The sequence below is a fragment of the Bos grunniens genome, chromosome 17, assembly GCF_055505025.1.
Source record: "Bos grunniens cultivar Pamir isolate PY7600 chromosome 17, Bosgru_T2T1.0, whole genome shotgun sequence".
Classification (NCBI taxonomy): Eukaryota; Metazoa; Chordata; class Mammalia; order Artiodactyla; family Bovidae; genus Bos; species Bos grunniens.
Genome location: NC_141181.1, coordinates 32,695,763 through 32,708,175, shown reverse-complemented (window position 1 = coordinate 32,708,175; position 12,413 = coordinate 32,695,763). Strand labels below are relative to the sequence as shown.

General features: G+C 39.8%; 1 protein-coding gene across 4 annotated transcripts in view; it reads left to right on the top strand.

The window, feature by feature from the left end:
• FAT4 (FAT atypical cadherin 4) overlaps positions 1–12,413 on the top strand; it is a 193,335-nt gene that overhangs the window by 122,750 nt on the left and 58,172 nt on the right. For all 4 annotated transcript variants that reach the window (XR_015143947.1, XM_086345923.1, XM_086345922.1 and 1 more), the window contains exon 7: positions 5,821–6,001. Coding sequence is in view for 3 of the 4 variants with exons in the window: in XM_086345923.1 (XP_086202049.1) it covers positions 5,821–6,001 (181 nt within the window). In the remaining variant the exon portion in view is untranslated. The remainder of the gene's footprint in view (positions 1–5,820; positions 6,002–12,413) is intronic.

The window sequence follows — 12,413 nt, the reverse complement described above, 5'->3', positions numbered from 1 at the left end:
TTTTCCTAGGTAAACAATGTTTTGTGTGTTTTTTTTTTTTTTTTCGTTTTGCTTACTAATTCAGAAAACACATCAGCAACAACATTTATGTAGTTTATAGACAAGGAAAGAAATCACATGTTCCTAACCAAATGAGTTAGTCATCATTTTATGGGGTTTTTCATATGTGTGTCATCAGACACTTTAGAATACCAAAGATAAAACCATTTGGCAGTTACTGAGTTATTTCTTAACAAGTTTAAGCATTGTTGATTAGAGAGCATATCATACATTTTCAGGTCTTCTCTCACTTGAAATTTGTAAATTTTGCATTTTTAAATTTTCAGTTCAACACATCTTATACAAAGCTATGCAAGTTTTGAAAGCCAAGTCTCATACACTTATAACTACCAAAAAAAAAAAAATCATTAAAAGAAAAGAATGATTCAAAATCTTTTCCTGAATAATGTTATCTTAGGACTGACTTGTAAGTTTTGTCAGAGGACAAAAATCCTGAGAACTATGACACATTAATCTGTAAGATTGAAAACTGACCTTTTAAATGTCACTTTTCCTTTTTTTTCTCCTGATCTCTAAAACAAGTACAACAATGAAGAATAATATAGAATACACTCTAACTATGCACCAGGCACTATCCTAAACATGTTATATTCCCTCCACACCCCTATTGGGATAGGTTTGTTCTCATTATTCCTATTTTGCGTATAAGAAGACAGATTTAGTGAGTGGAATACAGTGTCTGTAATAGAGATAAAAGAGCCTTTCATATCTGGGACCTTGACTTAGTTATCCCCCTCATGATTCATCAGATATATACTCTCCTTCCCATGACATCTGCTTTTGTCCACACAAATGTACAAACAAGCTCTAGTTATTGTTTTTTTCAAGCAGACAATGGGAGAGATACTAACATCATTCACATGATTAACTTCCATCTCATTAAACTGTGTATAATTAAATACACATTTCAGAGCTTAGGGCCAAACACTGGTCATCCATATTAACTCAGAAGATATTGATTTGGGCTTTAACACGTGCTGTGAAAAATTAAAAATTTATGGCCAGACAGATGTCCCCAAATGCTACACAAGTTTAACCTGGACAATAGCTAAGGTCCGCCTCAGATGGGCCTTTTCCTCTGGCTTGGGGCTCGTGTTGCTCCCTGAGACTGGCTTGTCCAGAGTCCCAGAGCATCTCACTGAGCAGCATGTGTCCTGCTGCCGACACCTTCTGGCTTTTCTGTCAGTGGTCAAGAGCTCCCCATTCAAGTCAAAACCTAGTTCCATTCCTCACCAGGTCAATGGCCCTAAAAAAGTTGCTGAACCTTTCTATCCCTTTCTTTCATGTTATTTATATATAAAATGGAGGTAACAGCCAGACAAACTTATGAAGAGTAGACAATTCAGGTAAACTTCTTAAACCAGTACATGAATGCCTAAAGATTCAATAAATATTTATGTTGAGTAAGATTTTAAAAGTACTATTTTGATGTGCTTCTTCAATGTTCATAATACTTCTAAATCTGTTCTGAATGTGAATTACATATGATATTGTCGTACCATTGTTTAAGTGACCAGTGAAAAGGCAAGCACAATATTTTAATATTTGTAGTTCATTGACTGTGGCTTAGATCATGAACTCCTTATTGCCAAATTCAGACTTAAATTGAAGAAAGTAGGGAAAACCACTAGACCATTCAGGTATGGCCTAAATCAAATTCCTAATGATTATACAGTGGAAGTGAGAAATAGATTTAACCGACTAGATCTGATAGATAGAGTGCCTGATGAACTATGGAATGAGGTTCATGACATTGTACAGGAGACAGGGATCAAGACCATCCCCATGGAAAAGAAAGGCAAGAAAGCAAAATGGCTGTCTGGGGAAGCCTTACAAATAGCTGTGAAAAGAAGAGAAGCAAAAAGCAAAGGAGAAAAGGAAAGATATAAGCATCTGAATGCAGAGTTCCAAAGAATAGCAAGAAGAGATAAGAAAGCCTTCCTCAGCGATCAATGCAAAGAAATAGAGGAAAACAACAGAATGGGAAAGACTAGGGATCTCTTCAAGAAAATTAGAGATACCAAAGGAATATTTCATGCAAAGGTGGGCTCAATAAACGACAGAAATGGTATGGACCTAAGAGAAGCAGAAGATATTAAGAAGAGATGGCAAGAATACACAGAAGAACTGTACAAAAAAGATCTTCACGACCCAGATAATCACGATGGTGTGATCACTGACCTAGAGCCAGACATCCTGGAATGTGAAGTCAAGTGGGCCTTAGAAAGCATCACTACGAACAAAGCTAGTGGAGGTGATGGAATTCCAGTTGAGCTATTTCAAATCCTGAAAGATGATGCTGTGTGTGTGCTGCACTCAACATGCCAGCAAATTTGGAAAACTCAGCAGTGGTCACAGGACTGGAAAAGGTCAGTTTTCATTCCAATCCCAAAGAAAGGCAATGCCAAAGAATGCTCCAACTACTGCACAATGGCACTCATCTCACATGCTAGTAAAGTAATGCTCAAAATTCTCCAAGCCAGGCTTCAGCAATACGTGAAGCGTTAACTTCCAGATGTTCAAGCTGGTTTTAGAAAAGGCAGAGGAACCAGAGATCAAATTGACAACATCCGCTGGATCATCAAAAAAGCAAGAGAGTGTTCCAGAAAAACATCTATTTCTACTTTATTGACTATGCCAAAGCCTTTGACTGTGTGGATCACAATAAACTGTGGAAAATTCTGAAAGAGATGGGAATACCAGACCACCTGACCTGCCTCTTGAGAAATCTGTATGCAGGTCAGGAAGCAACAGTTAGAACTGGACATGGAACAACAGACTGGTTCCAAATAGGACAAGGAGTACATCAAGGCTGTATACTGTCACCCTGCTTATTTAACTTTTATGCAGAGTACATCATGAAAAATGCTGGGCTGGAAGAAGCACAAGCTGGAATCAAGATTGCCGGGAGAAATATCAATAACCTCAGATATGCAGATGACACCACCCTTATGGCAGAAAATGAAGAGGAACTAAAAAGCCTCTTGATGAAAGTGAAAGAGGAGAGTGAAAAAGTTGGCTTAAAGCTCAACATTCAGAAAACGAAGATCATGGCATCTGGTCCCATCACTTTATGGGAAATAGATGGGGAAACAGTGGAAACAGTGTCAGACTTTATTTTTTGGGGCTCCAAAATCACGGCAATTGGTGATTGCAGCCATCAAATTAAAAGACACTTACTCCTTGGAAGGAATGTTATGACCAACCTAGATAGCATATTCAAAAGCAGAGACATTACTTTGCCAACAAAGGTCCATCTAGTCAAGGTTATGGTTTTTCCAGTGGTCATGAATGGATGTGAGAGTTGGACTGTGAAGAAAGCTGAGCACCAAAGAGTTGATGCTTTTGAACTGTGGTGTTGGAGAAAACTCTTGAGAGTCCCTTGGACTGCAAGGAGATCCAACCAGACCATTCTAAAGGAGATCAGTCCTGGGTGTTCTTTGGAAGGAATGATGCTAAAGCTGAAACTCCAGTACTTTGGCCACCTCATGCAAAGAGTTGACTCATTGGGAAAGACTCTGATGCTGGGAGGGATTGGGGGTAGGAGGAGAAGTGGACGACAGAGGATGAGATGGCTGGATGACATCACCAACTCAATGGACATGAGTTTGGGTGAACTGCGGGAGTTGGTGATGGACAGGGAGGCCTGGAATGCTGCAGTTCATGGGGTTGCAAAGAGTTGGACACGACTGAGTGACTGAACTGAACTGAACTGAATTGATGCGGAAAAGGCAAATAGCAGGAACTAGTTTTCTTCAATATAAAATCCAACACTTAAAAGGTCAGATATCTGCAGAAATTAATTTTAAAATTTAATATAAATGGAATTCTTGACATAAATTGTCTCACAGAGAAGGCAACAGAGATCAGCTTGCAGCCTAAATTTAATTGAATAGATTTCCTGGAGATATCATGCCTTGTCATAGAGCCCCGTTCAAGTGGTCATACAAAGTTTTCATCTAACGTAGAATTTGAGCTTCCTTGCGTAGAGCACAAAACCACTGCATTCCATAATTTTCTAATCTATTGATTTTTGGTTCCCATACATTGGAACATAAAATTGATCCTGGTGGCTCAGACGGTGAAGCGTCTATCTACAATGCAGGAGACCTGGGTTTGATCCCTGGGTCAGGAAGATTCGCTGGAGAAGGCAATGGCATCCCACTCCAGTACTCTTGCCTGGAAAATCTCATGGACAGAGGAGCCTGGTAGGCCGCAGTCCATGGGGTCGCAAAGAGTCAGACACGACTGAGAGACTTCACTTTCACTTTCATGCCATCAGTAATGACAATCTAAGAACACAGGAAAAAGTCTGAATAGCAATAAGGACATATTAGCAAATCATAGGAGAAGGCAATGGCACCCCACTCCAGTACTCTTGCCTGGAAAATCCCACGGACAGAGGAGACTGGTAGGCTGCAGTCCATGGGGTCGCTAGGAGTCGGACACGACTGAGTGACTTCACTTTCACTTTTCACTTTCATGCATTGGAGAAAGAAATGGCAACCCACTCCAGTGTTCTTGCCTGGAGAATCCCAGGGACGGGGGAGCCTGGTGGGCTGCAGTCTATGGGGTCGCACAGAGTCGGACACGACTGAAGCGACTTAGCAGCAGCAGCAAATCATAAGAATATTATTCCAAAAAATAATATTGGAAGGTTGTGAATCTCAACACCATTCCGTGATATTAGAGAGATATTCATAAACATTTTACAGAGAAGTGAAAGAATGGCTTTATTTACAAAATATATAATACCAAAAGTAAGTAGAATTAAAGCTTCATTTAATGGGAAATAATTTTATGGGAAGAAAAGTTGTATCTTAAAGTTGAGCGTATCCAGGGCCTTATTTTATTTTAGATAAATATAGGTAAGCAGATGTTCATTATTTCTATTTTGGTATATTAAAGTTTGAAAAATGATTCTGAAAAACAACTAAAAGCATATGATTTGCCATTTACCTTTGAGATATCCCACAGAATCAACTAAATATGACATCTGACCTTCACCACAGAAGCATCTTCTAACCCTGTGTAGTATAGACAGTGTACTCCAGGGTTCTGTTAAATGCTGCATTTTCACTATATGCTGATAATGGCACTGGAACAGGGAATACAAATGAATTGTTTCATATTTACCTTAAACATTAAATAAATGCAACAGAAATGATTTCAAGTCATCTCATTGACATACTATTTCCAGCAAATGAAAGGTCAGAGTGCTTTCTTTTTTAAATTTTCTGCAAAGAAATATAAGTTAGTACAGAAAAGGGGATTTAAAGTCCTCAAAACTCAGTTAATTTTTTTTTTTTTAGGATAGAATTGATAGTCATATCTAGGAATACAGTTTTTAATTCTGCTTTGTCAGCTGGCCAGCTATTCCAGATCCAGAGGGATGCTCCAAATCTGGCTTGAGTTATTTTACTATAATTTAGAGAAACCAGTAGTGCCTCTTTTGTGGCATTTAAATGATATTGTTGTGTTCTACATTGCTGAGTGAGTACCTTTAAAATAGACTAGGAGGTTGACATATTCTTTTTGTGCAGTATCACTAGGAAAGAGTTGAAATACTAGTTCGTAAATAAAAATATTTTTCTTATAACAAAACTAAAAATTAGTCAATCACCTGTCTATGTATTCACAAATATTACCTTGGGGTGTTTTCTACATTCTCTTTAGTAGTTCTGTCTACAACCCATTGTTAAGCTTGCTATTATTTTTGTGATTTATGAACATTAAGACTTGGTTTTCTTTTCCCTCTAGGATTCCCTGCCCTGACTGGAACTGGAACAATCAATGTCATAGTGGATGACATCAATGACAATGTCCCCACTTTTGCCAGTAAAATGTATTTCACGACAATTCCTGAAGACGCACCAACTGGGACAGATGTTATATTGGTAAATGCCTCAGATATTGATGCTTCAACCAATGCGGTTATCAGGTCAGTGCCTTTTCCTTTGTAAATTTTTTTTTTCCAGTGTTACAGCTCCATTTTATTTAGAAGATAGCAGGAGAGAGAGAGAGTGAGAGAGAGAGAGAGATAGAGAAAGAAAAGAGCGCACGCACGTGGGAGAGAGAATCCCTGAGAAAGCGCTTTGGCTCCTCTTCTTATATGTTTTTTTCCTCCACCTGGGCCTGCCCTATGCAAATTGGGCTTAGCCAGGAGTGCTGTTTGTTCTGCCTGAGGTCTTCACTCTGGTCCTCGGACCTTCCTTTGACCTTCTTTGTCTTTTAGCCACCACCATTTTGGACTCCTTTTCCCTATTCTACCTACCTAACATTCCCCCCTCAAGAGATGGGAGGCCCATTCTTTGGGAATAGGGGCATCGAGGTCTTTCTGGCTACTTCCTGCTGAACTGGGGTGGCGAGGGGTATTAGGCCTCCCCCTCTTGCTAGTCTCAATCCTCAGAGTCCTTATAGCGGTGTCCAAGGGTGTGTGATATTTTCCGTGGTCAGCTGTAGTTTTATATCTTTGTTGAACTGGCACTGCATGTTGTAGCTGGTTGACCTGGGCAGAGACAAAACAGGTTAGACAATTGACAGTACATGGAATAAGCATAAGCATCATCAATATAGCATAACAAGGACTAGTAGGGTCATTGGTCAATTTTAAATTCACATTACCAGGATGGCTCAAGTCCCTCCTTGTTCAGGGATCAGAAGATCTATCTCCTGTCTGTCTTAGAGTACAGTCTCTGTCAAGCTGTGTTGGCTCCTTAGAGTTATCCTGAGAAATCTTATCCCCAGAGACCAGATTTTGGGGGTGTTCATTAGAATGGCACTCATTGGTAGTTCTGAATAGGTATCTGAGATCTCCCAGGGGCTCACAGGTGTATTGAGTGTCCTCTTCTGTTTTCTTCCATGGCTTGACTCGTGAGTAGTGAATCCAGGAGTCATGTCCTGGTACCTTGACTGCTGTGGGGGTAGAAAGTATTACAGGGTAGGGGCCCTTCCATGTGGGCTGAAGTTGAGCCTTTGGGGACCCATCTTTCCAGACTTTAATTAGGACTTGAGTTCCTGGAGCATATAGTGGTGACTCTTTAGAATCTTTTGGGTCCTGGTTCATACCCCACAAGCGTATATCCTGTTGGAATTGCCCAATGGCCATGGTATAAGATTGGAGGGTCTGAACCTCTGGATCTAGGAAGAGGTCATTGACATAAACAAAAGGTCTCCCATATAGCATCTCATAAGGACTAAGACCAACCTGTTCTTTAGGGGCAATGCAGGTGCGGAGGAGAGCTATTGGTAAAGCCTCCTTCCATCCCAGGGAGGTCTCCTGGGTTATCTTTTTTATCGCTGATTTTAAAAACTGATTGGCTCTGTAAATTTTGATTACTTTTCTCATTAAACATTAGTCTTTGAATGAAATCATATAATGCTTCATTTCATTGGAAATGTCATATATTAACACCTAACCCTATTGAAAGTAAGTGAAAGTTTTAGTTGCTCAGTCATCTTCAACTTTTTGTGACCCCATGGACTGTAGCCCACCAGGCTCCTCTGTCCATGGAATTCTTCCAGCAAGAATACTGGAGTGAGTAGCCATTCTCTTCTCCAGGGGATCTTCTTGACCCAAGGATTGAACCCAGGTCTCCTACATTGCAGGCAGATTCTTTACTGTCTAAGCCACCAGGAATTATTGCTAAATAACTAACTGTGCCTAAAATGAGGGTTAAAACAATAATGATCTTATTGTTCTAAAATTGTATCTTATTAATTTTATTTATATTCTTATTGCATTTCATCCTTTGGTAATTTAGGAATTAGGACACAACTCAGGGGGAGGAGATTTTCATGCTCCATGTGGTTGACTAGTATTACTTAGTGGTATTTGCCTGGTAACTGTCTGGAGGACCCAAGATGGCTTCACTCACATGCATGGTGCCTTGGCAGGGATGGCTGGAACATCAGGCTCCATTGAGCCCCTTCTATGCTCTTGTGGTCTCAGGGCTTTTTAATGTGATTCTTCAGCAGAGTAGTTGGACTTCTTTATATGGTAGAAAACTCTCTGGGTTCCAAGGACCTCAGGTGAAAGCTGCTACCGTTCTTAAAAGCCAGGCCTTGAAGTGGCAGTGCATCGCTTCTGGAATACTTTGTTTGTCATAGCTGCCATGCCCAGCCCAGAGTCCCTGGGCTAAAACTCTTATATTCAAATGTGAAAACTCTTCAAATAACTATTGCTTCATATAGTCAGATATAATACTAATTGATGCTATTTTTATTTTGCAAAAATTATCATATTCACTTATAAATTAGTTCAGTTCAGTTTAGTCACTCAGTCATGTCCAACTCTTTGCAACCCCATGGACTGCAGCACGCCAGGCCGCCCTGTCCATCACCAATGCCTGGAGTTTACTCAAACTCATATCCATTGAGTCAGTGATGCCATCCAACCATCTCATCCTCTGTCGTCCCCTTCTCCTCCCACCTTCAATCTTTCCCAGCATCAGGGTCTTTTCAAATGAGTCAGTTCTTTGCATCAGGTGGCCAAAGTATTGGCGTTTCAGCTTTAGCACAACATATCAGAAGCTCCTAACCTTTTCTGTTTCTCATCTTGGCATTCTGCTTCCTTTTACTGATACTGTCTCACTTTCTTTGTCTTCCTGTCCTGATGGCTAACAGTCATCTTTTCTACCTCTGTATTCCTTTTCTGTGTATTCCTCCTGCCAAGATCCTCATTCAGTCCATAATTATATCATGCCCAGATTAACGTAATAACAATCAGCTTACTTTTCTGACTCTGACTTATAACCCTTCCAATCTATATACCATACTCTTCTATATAAGGGCTTCCTATGTGCCACTAGTGTTGAAGAACTGCTTGCCAATGCAGGAAATTTATGAGACTCGGGTTCGATCCCTGAGTCAGGAAGATCCCCTGGAGGAGGAAATGGCAACCCACTCCAGTGTTCTTGCCTGGAGAATCCCATAGAGAGAGGAGTCTGGTGGGCTATGGTCCATAGGGTCGCAGAGTCAGACCCGACTGAAGCAACTTAGCATGCATGCATCCTGTATAATTTTGAAGCCCTTACGACATCCCAGGTACTTTGTTAAGTTCTGAGGAGTTAAGCACTTCCGTTCTCATAAGGAGAAATCTTTAATATAGAAGGTAATTTTGCTGTATTACAATTATAGTACCTTGTAACAAGCATAGTTTAAACACAGCATGTGTGGAATCAATAGTCAGTGAAACCTGAGGAAATAAGTAGAAGCGATGATTTTTGGAAAGACAGAGGAATAGTTTATGAACAAATAAAGGATTAAAGACATTCTAGGCAAAGACAGAAACAGGCACAAAGGTAAAGCTATACAAAAACATAGCATCAGAAAAATAAAGCTATTCAGTATGGTTGGTGTGGGTTAGGAATGAGCCTTGAATACCATATGAGAAGATTCACATTGTTTTTTGCATCTAGTTGGAGAAACAACTGAAATGTTTTAAGGTGGCCAGTAACACGACTAGTTTGCATTTTATGATAATTCCTCTCAACTTTGTACAAAGCAATTTGGATGAAGCAGAGTCAGTCAGTGAATGAAAGAACAATGGCAATAATATGAACCCCCTTGCTCTGTATTTCAGCTTTAACAGTGAAACTCCCCCATCCTCAAAAGCTTTGAACTTCCAGTTTGCCTAGGGTATAAGGCCTAGTTTGCATATTCCAGCCACTCCATGAATGACCCCAGCATCTCTCCAAGTTTATTCTGCACAAATCTTCAATGTATAGCCAAACATTCAGCCTCACTGGATCACTTTCTGCTTCTGGGAAAAGGATTTGTGCTTTCCCAAGCATTCTGGCTCTGTTCAAGTCCTTCTCTATCCTAGAGCAGGGTTCTCCAAACACAACCTGCAGGCCAAATTCCAGCCAGAGACTATTGTAAACAAAGTGTTACTGGAACATAGCCACGCCTGTTCATGTGTGTATTGTCTATGACTAATTTTGCATTACAAGGGCAAGCTGAATGCAGCAACAGAGATCTGATGGTGTAAAGAGCTGAAAATATTTACTTATATTACTAATATTTACTAAAATATTTACTAATTTAAAATAGCTACTGATCTTTTATAGCAAGTTGTTGACTCCTAGCCTAGAATACCTTCATTCTCCCTTTTCATTACTATTGTAAGATGTGTGTGTGTTCAGTCACCACCAACTCTTTGTGACCCGATGGGCTGTAGCCCGCCAGGCTCCTCTGTCCATGGGATTTCCCAGGCAAGAATACTGGAATGGGTTGCTATTTCCTACTCCAGGGCATCTTCTTTGATCCAGGGAGTCTCTTGCATCTCCTGCCCTGGCAGGCAGATTCATCACCACTGCACTACCTGAGGAAGCCCTATTGTAAGATGAGTAACCCTTTTAAGTGAGTAACCCCTTTAAATCTTAACCTAAATTTACTGTTCTCCAGGAAAGGCTTTTCTAGTCAAAAGCAATCTCTTTGTCTTCTGAATTCCTGAAACAATGCTTCTGAGCAGTTTCAGAGCACATAGCACTTAAATATATGGCCTGGTTTTGCATTTACTTTTTCATGTATCTTTCTTCTATCTAGGATATAAGCTTGAGTTCAGAAATTTTTTACCTACCTAATCCATGTTTCTATCTGTTAGTTCATCTTACCCAAATATAAGGGCTTCCCAGGTGGTGAGAATCTAAAGAACCCGCCTGCCAAAGCAGGAGACATAAGAAACGTGGGTTTGATTCCTGGATCAGGAAGATCCCCTGGAGGAGGAAATGGCAACCCTCTCCAGTATTCTTGCTTGGAGAATCCCCATGGACAGAGAGCCAGGTGGGCTACAGTCCATAGGGTTGCCAAGAGTTGGACATGACTAAATTAACTTAGCATGCATGCATGCACCCAAATATAAAGATGGATTATAATAGATTAAAAATGATAGTTTATTGTAGCTAAGTGTGTATACTGTTATAAACATAAAGCTAAATTTTGAATTTGTGTCACATACTAATTACAATGCCAGGTGCTTTTCAAAAGAAATTACATTTGACACTCAAAAACTACCAAATGAAAGGAATACATACATGCATAATACTTTATAGATAGAGAAGATTTAGAAAGTTTAAGAAATTTTATGAATTTAAGTACTTGAGTGAGATCAAAATTCATGTCCAAGGGAATTATATTACAGAGTTCAGTTTCTAAACTATTACTAGATCATCATATTCTAGCAGCCCACAACACAGTTCCTTATGATCGTAGTAAATCTCAGGAAGAGGTTAAAAAAAAGATTCATAAAATCAAATGGGGATAATTCAGCTTTACAAATGCAACAATTGATTGAGATTTTAGATAATAATGATCTGTTTATACCAGTAATTTGAAACAGTAAATTTCTTGAGTCAGAAAATAAATGAAGATCTTTGTGGTTTGACATTGAACTCTGTGTGTGTGCTCATTCTCTTCAGTCGTGTCCAACTCTTTGAGACCTCATATACCGTAGCCCGCCAGGTTTCTCTGTCCACGGGATTTCCCAGGCAGGAATACTGGAGTGGGTTCCCATTTCCTTCTCCAGGGGACCTTCCTGACCCAGGGATCAAAAATGTGTCTCTTACGTTTCCTGCATTGGCAGGCAGGTTCTTTAACACTAGTACCATACGATAAAGAACTAAATCATTGTAAACCAATCCTACATCAACACACTTTCACAAGAGTTGTTTTTGGGCTTAGCATGAGCTACAGCATTTTGTGTCTCCCCTGAAGGCTCCCAGGCTGTGTCTCATCTTCCTTCTACTGTAGGATAATGGGAAAAGTGCACGTTGAGGTCATAAAGACAGAAGTTCAAAGTCTTCATCTGCCATTTATAGACTTTATGCATCTTTGTGCAACTATATTAGCCTCCCTTAGACTCAAATTCCTTATCAAGTAAAAATCCAGTACAAAACCACACTATTAGGACGGTTCTGAGGCTTAAATGAGGAAATAAATGAAATCCTTGTTGTCTGCTGAGTACATACTAAGAACACAATAAGATGCTACAAAACTAAAGAACAGCATGAAAGAATGAAAGTGTTAGTCATTCAGTAGCCTGCCAGGCTCCTCTGTTCGTGGGGATTCTCCAGGCAAGAATACTGGAATGGGTAGCCATTCCCTTCTCCAGGGCATCTTCCTGACCTAGGGATCAAACGTGGATCTCTTGTGTTGCAGGCAGATTCTTTACCATCTGAGCCATTAGAGAAGCATAGGTGTTTAGATTTAAGAAGGTAGCACAAGACTTGATCTAATAAAGTTCATAACCATACAGAAAACTAATTTGGATCAGAGAAACAGTACAGAGATTCATGAAAGATGAGAAGTGAACCAAAACTAAAAAAAAAAAAGAAAAAAATTAAGTGGAGGAA